Source organism: Phalacrocorax carbo, chromosome 7, assembly GCF_963921805.1.
Source record: "Phalacrocorax carbo chromosome 7, bPhaCar2.1, whole genome shotgun sequence".
Taxonomy (NCBI): domain Eukaryota; kingdom Metazoa; phylum Chordata; class Aves; order Suliformes; family Phalacrocoracidae; genus Phalacrocorax; species Phalacrocorax carbo.
The window spans coordinates 15,807,023-15,825,774 of record NC_087519.1 but is presented as its reverse complement, the minus strand read 5'-3'; the positions used below and the strand labels follow the sequence as shown (position 1 = coordinate 15,825,774).

At 34.3% G+C, this 18,752-nt stretch overlaps 1 protein-coding gene across 13 annotated transcripts in view; it reads left to right on the top strand.

The window, feature by feature from the left end:
• ZNF280D (zinc finger protein 280D) overlaps positions 1-15,979 on the top strand; it is a 54,603-nt gene extending 38,624 nt beyond the window's left edge. For 10 of the 13 annotated variants that reach the window (XM_064456483.1, XM_064456492.1, XM_064456485.1 and 7 more), the window contains 3 exons: positions 3,862-3,907; positions 6,471-6,526; positions 11,564-15,979. In XM_064456483.1, coding sequence (XP_064312553.1) covers positions 3,862-3,907; positions 6,471-6,526; positions 11,564-12,200 — 739 coding nt within the window. In that variant the 3' untranslated portion in view covers positions 12,201-15,979. The remainder of the gene's footprint in view (positions 1-3,861; positions 3,908-6,470; positions 6,527-11,563) is intronic. The other 3 variants (XM_064456486.1, XM_064456489.1, XR_010373758.1) reach the window with 2 other exon arrangements.
• Positions 15,980-18,752: the final 2,773 nt, after the last annotated feature.

The window sequence follows — 18,752 nt, the reverse complement described above, 5'->3', positions numbered from 1 at the left end:
TGTGGATTATACCTCTCTTGAATATTCATTTGGCATATTTTCATTCAGTTCTTTTACAGTTTTGCTACAGAAATTTTTTTTAAGTTTCAGACTTGCAGTTAAAACACTTATAAGCTACATTCAGATTTGCCAGCTTTGTGTTAATAGTTCACATAGACACAGTTGGCATTGTGGCATCTTGTTTCCATTTGTGTGAGGATCTCGTAAAAGTTTCTCCTGGAAAACTCAAAACACAAGGCAGTACTAAACCATGCAACTAAACCTGCCTGACTTGATATTAAATATCCCTGATGGTCCCAACAACTACCAAGTTACATGAATAATGCAACATATTGGACCATGTCTGCAAGGACAGGGCATGAATATGCATGGTATAACCATTTTAGCTTATGGTCAAAGAATTAAGGTTTCATTCATATGTACCTTAACCTGTTTCTTTTTTTGTTGTTTCTAGGATGTTGAGTGTCACTGCATTATGGGCTCTTAAAAGACATGTAGTTGCAGGGCAGCCTTGCTGGATTAGCAAATCCTATATTACCTTTGCTTTGAAAGTCTTTCTGACAAGAAAGTAAATATATTTCTGTTATTCTGTTAAATATCTGTAACTCAGCTTTGTGTGTGATAACACTTTGCTACTCATGATAATAGTTATTATGTAGCTGTTTTCATTGCTAACCCCGTTTTACAGGTGAGAAACTGGAGACAGTGTCAAGTAACATGAATGACACCATATTTCCCTTCCCATTCAGTCATTACCACTGTAAAACACCATAGTGCAGAGATCGCTTTTTCTCTCCAGCGATGCGTTCGCATGTTCCCAGTAAATACTCATATAATCAGGTATTTGGGAGAGAATTGTGCCTTATGAATCATTGGCTTTACTTAGACTTGCATTTTTCAAAATGGGGGATTTCTGCTACAAGCTGGGGTTTTTAAGAACCCCAACAAGCAAAATAACCCAACTTTCCATTCTTTCAGTTGTAAAATCAATTTATATTTATAATGCTGGGTGTGGTTCAGTTGAGTGGCTGGAAGGTACCTTGAGCCACTTAAATAACAAAGTTGTTTTCTAGAAATTCGTGAAGCAACAGTTACTTTTGGTTAGGAGTGAGCGAAAAAGGGATGTTGGGCAAAAGATTCCAGCTGAGATTCAGTACTGCTTACCCAGAGAAGTTGTGGGAGTAACTCTCTGGTTGTAAGAAAACATGATAGATCACTGGGAAGACAGTTGCTCATGATTTGAGCTCTCTGTGTGTGCAAATATACATAATTTTATTATGCTAGAGCCAGGAAGCAATGAGACTGAGCTTCAGAAATGGAAATACTCCTGTCTGTGCTTGGTCTGTGCATTTTAGAGTCTACTTGCTTCACTGACTCCAAATCTCTTCCATTAGTCCTAGGTGACTCCTTGTGTATCAATTATGTTTGAGATCAGCCTGAATTTGGACTTCAAGGTGTCTAACATTCTTACTTATCTGGCTTTTATTCTGTGTCTTTCTGTTTTTATGGCCAATCTATTGAGTATCGCAATCAAGCTGAAATTTTGTGCTCAGCTGCTACATTTTGGGGGCATATTGTTTTTAATAGGATTTACAATTAAGGGGCATTTCTTCATTGTTTTTAGCAAGAAGTTTATTTAGAATAAAGAAAGTTTGAGGAGTTTCTAGAGAGATTTCAAAATGGCTCTAAATTGTGGACCAGCAGGCTGTACTTACTGGAAATGGTCACAATCTTGTGTTTTTTATTTTCGTAATGTTTTTTCCAGAAGCACTGTAGCTCCACAGATGTACATTGCCTTTGTTGCTGTTAGAGAACGATGGGATTTCAGATTTCTTATACTATAAAAGTGTTGGGAATATCACACGGTCTTTTACGATTTAATATCCACTTATGAAATTTGGCTAATTACAAGGTAAAGGACCTACTTTCTAAACTCTACTCCTAAACAGAATTAAGGTTGAGAATATATGTCAGGAATCCAAGGTGAACCATATTAACAAAGGTGTGGTATCACAAAATATTATAAATGCTGTTCACTTCCAAAACAGCATAAACTAGCCAGTTTGAGTCTGTTTCATAAGCTTTAAAACATGAGCACGGAAATCTGTCAGAATTTGATGATGTAAAATAATGTTCATAATGTATTTAAAGCAGTCTACAGATGCTGGATCCAATTCATACCCATTTATTTGGTGGCAACACTTATATTTATTCAGACAAGAACAACAGTATGTTTTGTCCCTGGATATAAAATATCTGATTTACTTGGGTCGAAATTGTTCTGCTGTTTCAGGAGTGACTGTTTTTAGACAAATTATGATTTCTACCATATCTGTTTAAGTTCTTGCATAGAAATCATTAAAGCAATGAAGCGAAGCTAAGCATTTGGTGTCGCGCTATTTTTTTTACTGATGTTACTACTCATTATTGAATACTTCAGAGTATTTCAAGTCCATGACCCAAAAAAATGTGTTATTTGATTTACCCTGATCATTTTTCTTACTGTTAATTAGATGAGTATTGTTGCAGTGCTATCATAGCAATGTTATTTTAAAACTATCCTTCTTCCATGGTTATTTTGCCATCTTCTATTGCAAATTAAGATGTAATAAAGTAGTTATAAATGGTTGCTCATACTATAGTCCAATTTGTTGGTTACCTGCTAGAATATTAGTGTTAAAAGGTGTTTATGGTGTGCTGAAAGTATGTGCTAAAATTGTTTAAAAGGTGTGGTTTTAGCACTTCTTTCTTGGATTAATTTGGGGAAATTCATGCGGTAGATACCAGTGTAATATTAGTATATTTTTTTAATAAAATTTCAGTTAATAAAGCTGTTTCTTCTGTCAAGGATTTTATACCTTGTAGACGGCCATTGAGACTCACTGAGGTCGTGAATCATTTAATATATGATTAATAACATTATTTAAATATAACAGAGGCAGCACCATATTTCAGCAGATTAAATTTGCCTTTAATGCAGCATCAACAAAGATGATACAGGCATAAGCAATTTTGAGGGGTTTGTTCAGTTTTCCTTTTTTTTATTATAGGTAACCTTTGAAAAGTTAGATGTTATATTAGAATTGATAACTTAACAAGGTTTTGTAGCAGATGTGCTTCCTGCTCTCTCTGCAATAGCATTTTCTTATATAAACACAGAAAATCAATTTTAGTGATGTTGTGATAAGCAGTTTAATTAATGTGGTTTTAAAAGTCAATAAATTTAAATAATTTATAGCTCATCTAATGTATGGACTGTGCCTGTGAAGGTATTTTCAGGGAAGTATCTCCTCCAGATAGTAGTTGGAGGTCAGCTGCGTTGTTTTACAGTTGCCCAAAAGTAAAGTACAGCTGTGTTCTGGGTATTTGTGTTATGATAGACAGTTAGAAGAAAACGGAGCTTGTTTTGTAGAATGTCATCGTTGGCTCATAATGTAGCTTTATGCACTTCTAAAAAGAGCATTTCAGCAAATTTATCATTTCAGATCTTAAATATGTCAGTCATGGTTTAAAAGGCCTTTATGGTGAGGAGATTATCATGTAGAATTGAAGTAAGCGCTAGAAAAAAAGTATTACTAACCATTTTAAGATTGTTGCTTCCTGGTTTTCATGAGGTGACATAATGAACAGGTTACATGAAACAAGTTTATCCTATAATTTCTCTATACCTGATAAAACATTTTAAAATTCTGAAATGCTCTTCTGGAACTCTGAAGTATGTTTAAGCTCAAAATAAGTATCAACTTTAAAAATTTATTTCAGATTACCAAGTTGCTTTCTTACTGTAAGTATCTTCATCGTTACCTCTATTTTAACCATACAGTATTTTAAAACATTCAATCTTAATTCATTATCCACTAGGTTAAAGACCGAAATCTCCATTAGAGAGAGAGAAGCTAAGTTGGAGGTAACATCTTTTCTTGTCTCCACACAGTCTAACAATAACTCTCAACTTCATAACTACTTTGAAGATCCAAGACAATTCTTTTTTAACTATACATATGCTACTGGGTTGTGGTGTTCACAAGATACGCATAGTGCAAAAATCTAGCTTTCTGTGTTTTAGTACAAAAAGATATGGCAGTGTTGGAGGGACACCTTTAGTATGTCTGCCACACCCAAAGATATTTCCAGTTTGCAGTCAGTCTATTTGGACTGATTGGTATGCAAGGCTCCAGTGAAGGAGTGGTTTAGTTGCCTTATATGTCTTCATCTTCAGGGAACCTGGAAATTGACCTGAAATATAACCCAAGATCTGACTCTGGACTGTACTTTTTTGAGATTTTTTTTTTAATTTGTATTTCATTAAAGAGGAAAATCTCTGGAAGTGCCTCTTCAGGCCTGAATTTATTTTTAAAGGCATGTGTACAAATTTTCCCCTGCTTTCTGCTGATCAGGGAGCTAAATGATCTCACAGTAAATCTTAATTTCTTTCAAAAATAGCATCTTTGGAACCTGGTATTACAGAATTTTCTTCTGTAAGAAGTTGTCTTTCTGTTGCCCTCCAAAAAGGGCATTCTGTTACAGAAATTCCAGCCAGTAAGAGAGTGGGAGAAGTCCTCAGACCTAGTAAAGATTTTTCTTGTAACACTGCCTACTTTCCAAAACACAAAGGGGTTGGTGAGTTTGGTTTGGTTTTTTTGTTAACAGAAGCAATGATTTTGTAGAAATGTGAGAAGACTGTTCATCTTCGTTCAGCAGTGTTAAGCAAGATCCTTAAACACACACAGAGTAACATCTTTTCTTTCCATAGACTCCATTACGACTTCAGGTGTGTTTTCTCTTAGTTTTCCTTTTGTTTTTCATCCCATATTGTGTTTCAGCATTATAGAAGGTGTGGAATTTTCCTTTTTTTGCTCTACAAAATTGTGTTCCATAATATTGGCTTTCATTTAAAAATAAAGAAAAAAAAAGCAACATGTCCTCCCAAACCAAACAAAACAACAAAAAAAAGATGGAGAATACAGACAGAATAGGCTACTTTGGTCTTAGCTGTCTGAGCTTATAGCACATCTGAACCAAGACCTTTCAGAACAGCAAGCTGCTGTTCAGTGTGGTCTGGGCCATGTGGAACCTCTGTTTGGTTTGGGATTTTTTTTGTTTAGTTGGTTTTTTTCCAAGGTCCATGGAATGCCTGTTATTTTTCCGCAGCCAGGTGCTTGACATTTTGGCAGTGTATTGAAATACAGAGCAAAAGGTCAAAGGACAGACCCCCTAGGGTGCTGAAGAAAGAAAAATATAAACAGATGAATCAGGTGGTTTAAAAATGTAGCATTTAAAACTCAGATAAGTCCAGGAAATCTTGCTTTCCTGGTATTTCCCAGGGGGGAGTATGGCCAGCCAGGCAGAGGAGTATGGTGGATAGGGAAGGAGGTTCTGTAGTAGGAAGTAGAGTGCAGTAATGTTAAGTTGGAAAGTGTTTCTTAGCATGGGTGATGTGGGTATGGGTTTTGTATGACAGAAATATAACAAAGGGTATTTTAGAAGATAGAAGAAGCTTAACTTTACCATAAAATTTTAAAATATTTGCTGCATAATTTAGCCTTGTTGAAACAAAATACACCACCTGTGTGGGGGAAGAAAATGCTATGCTACAAGTAGGTAATTTTGTTTATACAGTTTTAAATAAACCTCTTAAAGGTTGTGATACAAATAATCATTTAAAATATTTGTCTTTTTGTACAGTGACCTTCCTATTTTAAAACCAAATTAACTTACAGTTGTATTCAGGCAGAAAAAAAGTTTTGTTTCTTAATTTTGTCACTTAAGCATTTACAGTTCCCTACATGAGAATAAGATTATATGAGCAAGATGCCCTGTAGCACAGGAGATGCTTTTAGAAGGCTGGTGTGGCACTTTCCAAATGGCAGTTTTCAGTCACTTGCCTTTCTACTGTTCCAAAAAAGGAGGGGAGGGGGAGGAGATTGCCTTTGTTCATGTTGCTTAGAGTTAAAAAGTTATTTCATTGGGTAAGTTTTAATAGAGGCTCAATTTTCTTCTGTGACAAGCATTTTTTTAAAGAACCTTCCTTATACTTACACTTGATATAATAACATCTGTAGGGCTAAAATGCTGTGTGATGCTTTAAAAAATATATACTGATCTCAGGTTTCTCTTACTTTTCCTTTTTTTTTTTTTTGGCTAGCAAAATGCAAGTTTAGTTCTGTGTTTTTTCCCCTCCAAATAAAAAGCTGTCCAGACTTAGTTTGCATCCTATTGAATAAAGCATAATTGAATTATATATATGAAAAAGGCTACAAGAGTTGCTTTAAAGTTTTGCTTGGTTTCTAGTAAGTTGGTTTTTTTGGGTTTTAATTGGGATACTATTTGCAGACATCTGTACTAAGATCCATGTTCAATCTCTGCTACATAGCTAATTTATGGGAATGTCTGTGAAATTATTTCTACACTTTTATATTGTAATCAGTTACTCATTAATGTAAAATAAAAAATATCATTAATTATTACAGAAAGTTTCAAGACCTAGTATATCTGAAGGAAAAACAGAAACACCAACTTTTCAAAGGTAAATACAATGATCAGCTGCATCTTTATCAGGTACACAAAATAACACATGCTGTGTTATTTCTCATGTAATTGAGCAAAAGTAATTAATATTTTCATAATGCGTATCTTCTGTGATAGAAAATTTTGGCTGGCAGTCAATGTATTTAAGACGTGGAATTTAGGTTTCAAGTGTCAAAACACACTTGGTAATGCTTAAACTACAAATTAGTCAAGATTCAAAAGACATTAAATAAACTATACAGATTGTTAAAAGAAGCATTTTTTAATAATATTGCATGTGAGTTAAAAGTATTACTTGGTGCAATTGGGAAACAATTTTAAAATACAATATAAAATGTTAATTCTTGAACATTCATTTAGGTTTTTGAAAATCTGTGTCATTTGCAGAAAGCATACTCAACCAAATCCTTAGGAAACAAAATGTGAAATTGTTGGGTAACTAACAATTATAGCTTTACACTTAGTGTGCAGAATTGTGGAATTTTTTATATCAGTCTGGGGAAATATTTGAAATCTTACACATTTCTTTTGGTGCATATTGTGGGCAGACTTATTTCATATAATTTACTTATATTATTACTCCAGATCCCACAGCCTGAAATGTCTTATTCAATTTAGTGATCTTGCACAATTGTTGGTGCAGATTTAAAATCTAAAAGCTTAGTCAAAACAGAATTGTAGTTATTTGTTACATATACATTTATAGTGCCTTAAAAAAAAGGCAAACTGCTTTTCAGAGTCTCTCTGTAGGTTATTTTTCTTAGAAAAAGTTCTGCTTTATCTCTCTTTATTCTAGTCGTATGCAGTGTGGGCCAAACAATTTGAAATTTTACTTTCACTTAAAATGCTTGCATAAGAATTGACACTAAATGGTTTGGATATTAGAAGTTAACTCTGTCTTTAAGCTACGGATTAGTAAACAGTCACTAATTCTAATTGAATATGATATACTGCTCTCTCCTATCCTTGTGTTTAAGTACACAAAAATAATTTTAATATACAAACCTGTTCCGCATTTCCTGTTAACTTTGATACTTTGTGGGCTGTAAGACAGACATTTGGAGTATTATAGTTCTAGCACCAGAGATTCTCAGTCCTCAAACATTTTTCTCTGTTATTAAGCCAAGGTAGTTATATTGACATTAGCAAGTAATTAGTGCTGCAGTAGATCAGTAGATGAAAACAGTTGATTCTAAGAATCCTGTGTCTTCGCTGCACAGTGTTTCAGAGGTGTTACTTTAGGCCATGGTTGTGTTCTCTGGGCAGAACGACCATATATGTGCACATTCAGAGCTGTGTGGAATGTCTGTAGTTGATTTGGAGCCTTGAGGACCCAGCTCCACTAGGAGTTGGAGCACTTGTGAGCCAGAGCTTCCAGTTGATTTTCCTCAACATGAAACCTAGTTTACATACCCCAGGACTGCTCTGTAAATCCAACCAGTGTGTGCGAACAACTAAGGAGGGTGCCTCGAAACCCTGGTGGTGTTTCACACACCAAATTGTTAATGTAAATGCAATGTTAATATAAAATACCAATATAAAATAATAAAATACTTCAAATAAGGTTAGTGACTATGTATGGCAAAGAACAGCAAAAAAAATTTGAGGTAATAGTATTTTAAAACAACAAATATTCAGAGCCTAGTTTCTCCCAGCCTTGCTTGGCACCCAAATCTTATATTTTCTATCCAATGAGAAAAAGAAAAAAAAATCCCTTCTAGGCTTCTGTAGCTTGTAGTGGGTGTTTGTTTGAATCTCTGGGATTCAAAATTGTTGCTTATGCTACTCCCTTGAAGTAGGCTTATTCTAAAACCTCACTTCAATTAGATGACATGGCAGCTAGTTTGTTAGTATAGCCCATATTTGATAGTCTAGCCACAGTTTGTATCATGCTGTAGAAGATGGATTCATTGTTTTCATTTATTAAACAGAAGTCAGATTTTACGTCCTAACTGTTCACTGAAATCCTCCTTTCTATATAATACAGTTGTTAACATCTGCAAATTTTCTGGTATTTATGATGTCATAATTTTCAGTTTTCTTACCCTGTAACCAGTATTGTTTGCACATAGAGTAGTAAGAGGATGTTTCATTTCTAGTATTAGATGGAAGGCTATTCTTTTTCAACTACTGACTTACTACCAGAATGATTTCTTGAAATCCTATGACTTTTCTTTTTATTGCAGGGTTTTAGTGTGCCACAATTGCTAGGTTTTGTTTATTCACCTGTAGTTCTCGGCAGAGGTGAATTATTTCACTGGAGAGCTGTTTTGTTGAAATGAACTCACTGTTGTGCTTAGTGATCTAAAAGGTCACTGTTGTTTGTGGATAATTGTTATGGTGATTGTGCAAAAACTTGTTTAATTTTGTTTTTATACTCTATAAGTGACTCATGGGAAAGTATGCAGATGAGAGACAGCATGTTTCTGCATGAGAAATGAAATTTTTTTTTCCCTTTTCTTCCCCACTTCCTCCACCTCTCCTACTGTGTTTTGCCAAAAATGAGTGAGAATGAGAGGCTGGGTTTGGATGAAGCTGGGATTTTGGTTACTGGAAGGTGAGGGAGATTGTGATGGATTCATTTTTTGTTAAGGGCAGTTTTGTACTTTGAAGATTTTTCTTGGTGTGAATTGTGTGTGTGTACATGTATGTAATCCATCTGGGATTTCTGGTGTGAAAACACTGCTCTGTCTGCTAATGAGGCATTAGTAATTCTTTTTGCATATCTGTGTTCAAAACTTTCCACATAGAGCGTAACACTGTGCTTGCTAACTCTGCAGCTACACCTCACCTTCAAGTTGCTTGCTGAAAAGTAGTAGCTGAAGGTCATATACATACACTCTTTCATAAAGAGTTGACTGGATTTTCATGTGAAGACAATTCTAAATATATACTAGCATTCATACAGCTCCATATAGCTTAAGTGTTTCTCTGGAATAGATGAGGTAATTAGGAACAGTTATGGCAAGACCAGTTATGTCAGCCACAGCTGACTCGCAAACTGGGTGTTTGTGAGCATTGGCTTTTGTGTTGGAACTTAGTCTTGAGTTTTCCTCAAATATTACCCTCTTTCCCTTTTTTTTTTTTTTCTTTTAGAAGTTTGAGAGGAGAAGAACTTGGATAGAAGATTTGTCTGTATATTTGAGAATGTCATTTACTGGTATAGGTAGTCCAACAAATGAAAAAACTTGTTCTGTTTGACACAAGTAGCAAATATAGGTTGTAACTTGGTAAAGAGGTTGGCCTATCTCTTGAGTTAATTCCTTATTATGAGTGATAAATTGGTGTAACAGGAAGAAAAGATTCTTATTACTACCTCAGTGACTGTTGAGATTTCACCACTCAAGGATTATCTCAGCAGCCTCTTATCCCTACTCAAAATATTCCTCTGACTTAAATTTAAATTAGGAAATGGAATGTTCTTGGACTAGTTTATTTAAGTGAAGGTAAAACCCGGAAACAGATTTCTGAATGTTTGTAGGATGTAGCACCTTTTCCAGAAAAACCATTTTCTCTAGAATCCAATATCATTTAGCATATAGGCAAGTAATGTGACTTATTTTAAATTCCTGGATCAGTAGAACAACATGTGCAGACTTTCAGCTTGAACAAAATATATAATAAAAACATAGTAGCAGGAAATCGGTTATTCCTTTTAAGAGTCCTGGAACTGTCTTTTGCTTAGGTAATGTTAAAAGTGGTTTTACCAAAAAATTACTTCAAACCATTTTTAAAACTATTTGAAGAAATAAAGTACAAATGCATTTTGATTAATGGGTGATATAATCTCTCACATCTCTTGTCTGCATGTCACTGTTTAGACGGTATTTTCCATTTAAGTTTTAAATCTTAAAAGTTAATTTGGGCAATTTATTTGCTCCTAACTTCACTTCCTACATAGGATTTATATCTGAAATCAGACCAACTGTTGTTCTTCCATCTCCCCCCCCTGCTTTATTTTGTCTGTCACCATCATCATTTTAGGTAATTTGAGCGCTACTTATTCTGTAGAATTTTGAATGGGTTAGAAATTATATTAAACTTTTACCAAATGTAAATCTTCACAGCAAAAATTGAGTTCCATCAATGAAAGGATGGGAGAAGCTGGTGTTCCTGTAACAAATGAAGAGAAATATTAGCAAATAGTATTTCATATTTTGACTGTTGGAATGTAACATATGAGCAAATTGCATATAGCAATGTGACCAGACTATTTTATATTTTTATGGGTACAGGTGGCATTTGAAGTCTACAGTTCAGTCTTTCTTTGGAGCACTCAGTTTTATTTTTTTTCCCCTGCTCACCCTAAAGCAGTGCATGCAAGTGGCTTTATTGAAATAATACAAGGTTTAAACAGTTTGTCTACAAAGTTTATATGCTGTGGTTTAGATTTTATTATATAGTAAGATTCTCATTTTCACTTGCGTAATTCAGTACTGATCTATATTTCCTTTTTATAAACATACAGTTTTACTCTGAAAAGTGGTTGAAAATGCTACTTCACAATCCACTTTTCCAGTGAATCCAGATTTGTAGTTGCTCAACTAAATTTTAGATTTAAGTTAATTCATATTTCTGTCAGCTTTTCTCTCACTTTACTCTCATTAGTATTGCAGAGTCAATTTGACAGTATAAAGGTATGAACTGGCTTCTTTTTCTTTCACATCATCAACAAAAGTTACCAAGTAGTTGTATCTGCACCTGTGTCAAAAAGGCTATGCAGGTAGAGGAATTTAACATTGTATTTGGGTAAATACCATGTGTCATGCAAAGGGGACATCTTAACCTTCCTTTCTGGAGATGAAATGCAAGAACTAAAGAGTAATAACTGACTGCTAAATACAAAACTGGGTTTGTAAATAAGTTAGAAAAATGCAGCTGTTAATTAGATCTAGCCCATCTTGCTATGAAAACTTGTGAGAAACACCAAATAGGAAATCCACAATACCACTTTCTGCGTGTCACTTGGCAGAGTACAGCCATGTGTTGCTTTATTTCATTTGTTATAAAAGTAACTTGTTTTGGTTTTTTCCAGCAAACAAGAGTGTGACTCTACAGATGAAACAAAAGAATGCAATAGAAATCAAACTAAAAAAGTTGCATCAGTTGAAAAGAATGAAGAAAGCTCATCATTATCAAATAGAGACAATGTTCCTAGTTTGGAACTCCCTGACAACAGCTCAAAGAATTCTTTGCATGAGAAAGGAGAATGTTGTGATTCAGATAATAACAAGCAATTAGTAGAGGAGAAACAAAAATGTATTCTTGATAAAAGTGAGTTGAAAACTTGCCAAAGTTCAGATAACATTATCTTGAATGAGCAGACTAAAGTATATAGCTTGGATGAAACTACACTTTCAGCAATGAACGCAAGGGACTTAAAACTAACATTGGGTGAAGATGTTATTTTTGAGCAGTTCTTGAGAAAGAGAGATGAACCTGAATCTGTTAGTTCAGACATTAGTGAACAAGGCAGTATTCATCTGGAGCCTTTGACTCCATCAGAGGTACTAGAGCATGAAGCTACTGAAATTCTTCAAAAAGGTAATGTTGCACCTTCATCAAAGAAAGCTGGACAGCTCTCTGAACAAACAGATGAGACTTCTAAAGAAGGCAGTCCCAACAGAATGGAAACAACTGTAAATAAGACAGGCGAAAATGAAGCAAGCTGAAATTATGTTAATTTTATTGTTTATTAGGAACAATGATAAGAACACCATGGACCATTCCTGATGAGTGTGCTCATTGATGCCAATTATTAAAAGAAAAAAAGGGTAGGGGGAGAGGGAGGAGAGAGAGATGCTAAAGGGACGTTCTGCATATGAAGATAGCATGTATGTGTATGTACAACTGAATTAACTAAATTTACAAAAGGTAATGTTCAAATGTATCTTCCTGTCTTTTGGGTGTGATATATCTTATTAGATTGACATTTGAAAGGAGGAATAAATTCTAATTTTTGTAGTTAACTAGCCTGGGATAAGGTGATTTGTTTGCCAAGAAAATATTTTTTTTAAATCCTTCAGTGTGAATATCATTTAACAGTGGAATTCAGTATTAATTCACTTCTGATGCTGAAATGGAGCACACTTGTAGTGATGGTTATTGGTCTGCTGGTAATTTGGGTAAACGTAACCCTTTGGACTTGGTGTCACATTCCTGTCTGTAAAAGCATGTAAACAGAATGATATGAATCTATGCACCTCTGTACAGGTGTAATCCTGCCAGGCTGTAAGCTTACCTTAATAAACTTTCAGTGAAAGTGGAATTATTACAATAAAAATATATATTTGTGGGGTTTTCAGTGTCCAGGCTGTGCAGAAATACTGAACACAATTGTATAAAGTAGAACATACTGCTGAAAGTACTGTAGCTGTTAGGCTTTTACCATTGTTTTAATAATTCTTAGCCATAGACCTGTAGGAATGGTCTGTAAGTCACACCAAAGTATGGTTTAATGTAAAAACTGGTTTAAGCAAAAAGGAGGAAACCCCCAAACTGGAAACACAAACTGGCATGCATTCTGCCATTTTGCAGCTGCTACTGGCTAACTGTTACAAAAAGGACACAAGGGCATATAAAGTAGAATTGTACAGTTCAACTTCTGGACTTTTTGTAGTCTAAACTGTGTACAGAAAGATGGCTGCTGGTTTTGGTTTGGTTTTTGGTTTGGTTTTTTTGTGTTCTAGTTAGCAGCTAGATGTAGGGACACGTATGATTAATGGTAGCTTGCTCTTATGACTTCACTGCTCCATTTGAAACATTCAGAATGTGCTTTTGACTTAGAGTTTTGTTTTTAATGAATGTTATATGTTTTGAACAGCTGTTAAAGCACTGCTGTAAATTATTACCTTTTGAGTAAATATTTGCAACAAAATTTTGTCTTTGTGCATAATTTTATGCTCAGCTTGAAACTTTGGGCATAGTTTTCCCACATTTTTAAAAAAGATTTAGTGACGCTTCCCAAAAACTATTTAATTTTAAAATTGTGAATTAATTTGAGACTTACGTGAGGTTTTTTGTTTGGCTGGGCTCTTTTTACTTTTTTCCTCTTAGTATTAAATGAGTAAGTGCCTACGCATAAACATATTTTTTGTAGCTGTGTATTGTGGTAAAATGTGCTAACTTTTCCAGATTATATAGAGATATTTTTCTGGGACATCAGCATGCAACTGAAGTCTCCTAGTGTCCTTCTAGGCTCAGCTGCTGAAGGAATCTAATCAGCAACAGTATTAAAATTTAGAGACCATCCAGCTTATTGCTGGAGCCTCTAAAGAAACCACATCAGTCTCAACATCTGAAAAATTGCTTCGAACTCTGAAGATTTGTATGACTTGAATTTTGAATTATGGCTTAGTTTTCATCCATGCAGGTTTAGAAGACTTTTAAACGAAAAGTGGAACAGTTTACATACTTACAGCTCTTCAAGATCTGCCACTTTAAGAACTTGAAATAACAAGGCACACGAAAAAGCTGAGAGCAATAATTTGCAGTATTCTTTTGTTCTTTAAAGGTTTTAAGTGAGATTGTTAACTCAAGTTATGATTAACCAGTCTGATGTCTTCATGCATGTACACGTGGAAGATGATAAAATACAGCATCACAATGGCAGTTTAAAGGACTTAATGAACTATGAAACTGGATGTGTATGTTACTGAAGGAGTTCCTGAATACATCTGCATTTAAACCCAGAGAAATCCCTGCAGTATTTTTAATCTCACTGATGATCTTCCATGCAAATTATATATTTTGAATAACACTCCTATATGTGGTGTTGGAAAAGATTAAGTTCAACTGGAACCAGTTGTATGATACTTACTTGTAAATTCCTTACATTTGTCTTTTATTATGCAATTAAAATTTTTAAACATTTACCATTTAAATAATAAGAATTTGGAAGAATTTGGCCACATACTGTTGAGAAAAGTTGGAAAATAAAACAGATTAAAAAATCGCACATTTGGCAGGTGTGTGTATATATATTGTCAGATGCTTAATATGTAAAGCATTGTTTGCTCTAAAGCATGTAGAGAATGCTTATACAAAAGGTAATGTTAGGTATAAACCATCTAAATATCTAGTAGCACTTCCAAAGGAAGAAGTGAGAGAGAATTAGATTGTTCTAGCAGGACCATCAGATAACCTTACTTGCCTATTTAAAGCTATCACGAAAACAATGACATGGTATTTTTGTGAAGGAGAAAAACAAATTCAATACACTTTTTCCTATATGAAGTGGTTCACTTGCCTTCTAAACACTGTAGGAGACTGCATAATTATGAAGATTAATCTCTTATGTTATTTGGGAGGTTTTCTAGAGATAAGTTGAACTAGTACTTTTGGCTGAAGTCACTCCAGAGATCAAGTTAGGTTGAATTCATTATGAGTTATTTGAATATAACTGCACATAATGCAGGGTTTTTCTTTGTTTCTGAGTCATTTAAAAGTTGGGTTGGTGGTTTTTTTTCCCATACAGCTGTCAGTATTTCTTATTCTGTGTCACCTCTCTTTTTGTACTTAGAAGATATTTTACCTCAAGTTTTCATTGCCTTACCAAAAACCAGCAACTCGAAGTTAATTCTTGTTATCTATATGAGAATCACCATCTCCCCTCAGCTCAAGAGATCTATCATATTTGCTTGAATAATAATTTCAGATTGTTTATATAATGTTTATTTTTAAGGAAATCAAATGCTATGCATATGTTATCTTTATTATTTGGATTTAATGGAAAACTGTTATTATTAGCTTATGGTCAGTGAGTGTTTAGTCACTTGGAATTTCCTCAAGTGCAGCCAACATTGCAGTTTGCCTTGTGCAGTTTGGGAAAGAAACTGAACCTGCGGTTCAGTTTAACAGAATGGATGAGTAAACCCAGGGAAAAAAATCAGATCAAATCATAGCACATACTGAGTTCTAAGTATCGGGTGATGTATTTTAAACACAAACTTTTTAATAACAAAACCATGTCCACTTTTTTCCCTGGAAATGAGGGGAGAATGAGAAGAACCCTTAGCCATAGGTGTTAAATAGTGTTCTGTGGTGTTTTACTGCTAGAAGGCATTAGTAATTGAAGGTTGGGGTAAGGAATCTTGAATAACCCTTGGTATTCTGCAAAACCTTAAATAAAAGATCTTGGCGCTTTTCTGCAGGCGCTAAGCATTGTTATTTATATGCTGGCATGTAGAAAGCAGTTACTTTTTTTAATGCTGTAGAATACACTAATATTCTACCAAAGACTGTGGCTGTAGGCTGTCACAGTAGTGTTTTGTTAGAGACTGTTTAGAAATTTTTGTCTAGGCCAAATCTTACACCTGATTGTTCTCTTTTTGTTTTCATTGGTGTTTGATTTTTTTTGAGGCTTGTAAGCTTATTTTGTCTAGTTGCATCCTGTATTTTTTTGATGTATGCTTAATATGCCTCTAATAAAAAAAATTGGTATGTTTTATGATTACTTGAATTATTTTTTTTTTTAATAAAACCTTTACTCCAGTTTTAGTGTATCTCAGAAGGACAGTTCTTAGTTCTTAGACGAAGCCTGGCACGTTATCTCCTTTCAACATTACATTTTTATGCATAATTTTGACTCTGATTTTTCCCCATTAATTCAGCGCTAAAAAGGAAAGAAGTATGACTGATAATTCATATTAGTTTACAGACACATTAGTTTACAGAATGTTCTTTGTTATATTCATTTGAGTTTTGGACCACTGTTCTAGCTCTAAGATCCTTAATTAAAATTTTATATTCATTTATTTCATTGACCCAAAGTAACCATGTTAGGTTGATGTTTTTCCTATGTTGCACCAGATTTAAAAAAACAAAGTGGAAAATGTTTAGCTGTGAAACACTTCATTTTGAGGGAGATTAATGTAATTGTTATGCCTGCAAGGTGCTATAAAGCTAATGTGTTTATTGATGTAAAAACGTGCTCTTTTTTTGAGTTTAACTGTTCATTATTTCAGAGAGGCTAAGGTTTTTGTGACAACCACAAAGATAACTGTGGTGTTATATATATATCTGCATTTAAATTTGGGCAAATTAACTTCATATTAAGAAAATTAAATGTTCAGATCACATGTATGGGCTGTATCAGACAATTTAAGATTAACTGCATTATCAAAAAGTGTTAGCTTGTCAGAAACCAATTCTCCATTCTTTAAGCACTTTTTTAAGTAGCATTGCAAAATGAATCCCTTAAGTTTATTTACATTAAATTCATAACATAATTTCATCTTAGTTCACTAAATTCTCAATGTTAGGCATTTAATTCAAGAGAGTTATTTTCTCAAAAACATTTGGTGAATGGGGTAATATATAGTGGTGTCTTTATAAAGGAAGTTGACTCACACTGGTAGTGCAGCAGCCGTGAGTATGTAACCTTGATATGTTTGGCTCATAAATAGTATAAGAATTAATAATTTTGGCTAAAGGAAAGTAACCTGCAGGTTTGTTCCTTACAGCCTCTTGCGACTTTCTCATTCTGGTCCTGTCATGGTATTCTAGCAACAAATTTAAATCCTTACTCTCCTCTCTTTTAAGGCTGTAGAAGAAACAGAACATATGAATACTTAATAGTTTTTAAATTGTTTATATTTTAATTATTTGGGTGTTTGCTGCCTGAAATGAGGATTGAATTTTGTGTATCAGTTTCTCAGGTTTTCAGCAGAATTCAGCTGAGACTTGTGTCTTTCCACTTGATCTTGGAAAGACTTCACTTCCTCTTTGAGCTAGCAAGTTGATGGCATGTGCTATAATTTTCCCAGGATATTTAGTGAAATGCAGTGTATTTGTTAGATATCATTTAAATGGCTTCTTTTTCCCTGTCACAATCCTTTGTATCTTGGAATGTCTCCTCCTGATGGTTGGTGTATACTCAACTTTTAAATCATAGGCTGGTGATGGAAAGCAAAAGACACTTCTACAGAGGAGAAGCAAAAGTAGATTCAGAAATTTAATCATGAATAATAGAGTGCAACATGCAGGACAAGTAGGTTAAGCTGCTTTATCTAATAAAGTGAAGCTTTTTTTACTGATTCTTAAAATTGCAGCTTGAGGAGCCAGAGCATTGGTCATATCCTACTTTCATGGCTCTGAAAGATAGCCAAGAGCTTTAAATATCTGTATCAGATCAGAATTCCCAGAAGGAGCCTAAGGCAACAAGTTCATGCTAGAGAAGCTTTTCTTCTGTTTGTGTCACTTTTCACTCTGTTCTCTTTCCCAGATAACATATGCTGGATGCCCTCTTGAGACCATAGAAAGGCCAGTTATCCCAGAGGAGACGAATGCTTGTAGGATCTGCCTTGATGGAACCAAAAAGAAGCTCTTAACATGTGGCATGTATGCTGTCTTGTATTAATATAGTAAAATGTGACTTAGTGTTGAATAGTGGCATTTTATTAATCTTTGCTAAATAATGAAGTTCTAGTAGTTCTGAAGAGTTTAACAATGCTGCTTAAAATAAATGTCCTTTTAAACTATAGCTTGTCACTTTTCAGTGACCTTTGTCTGAGATAGCAGGCTAGCAAGTACCACAGCCTAAAAGTGTCAAGGCAAGCTGTGTCATCCTCTGTTTTAAGGCTGAAAATGACTTAGCCTTTCTTGAGGATAACCTATGAAGTTTCTTTGAGTTTGTTATAACAGAAACTTCAATGTACAGAACTTCTGTTTTTTATAGACCTGCTTGGAACTTAATATTGATTCAATTTAAATTAGTAAAACAAATTTATTAAAGCAGAATGTACTTTTTAATAGCATAAAATGTATTTCTATTTAATAAAAGAAATCGGTTGTCCTCTGGGTTCCTCTGAAGGCAGTCTTAATGTAATAGGAAATGAAAGTACAACCTGTATTGAAAATACAATAAACATACCAGAGTTCTTCATAGCAAAAGTAACACAAGTTACTTGTGGATGGAAAGTAAGAAGCTCTGTACAGAACTGTTCTCAGTTTTATTCAGTAAAGTAAAAGATAAAGCTTCTTCCCTTCCCTTTGCGGTTGTTTCCCTTAGCACATTTAAAATCCTAGTGAGGGTATAGTGCCAATATCAAATCAGATGTTATGTTTGTATGGTCTTTAAATATCAGAAGCAATGTTATCATGAAAGGTGTTTGAAAAATGAGCCTGGAAGCTAAAATTCAAACATTTAATGGATATTAAAAATTGAGTACACCATAAAACTAAAACATACTGCAGTTAGAATTTTGGCATCATTCTTCTAGTTG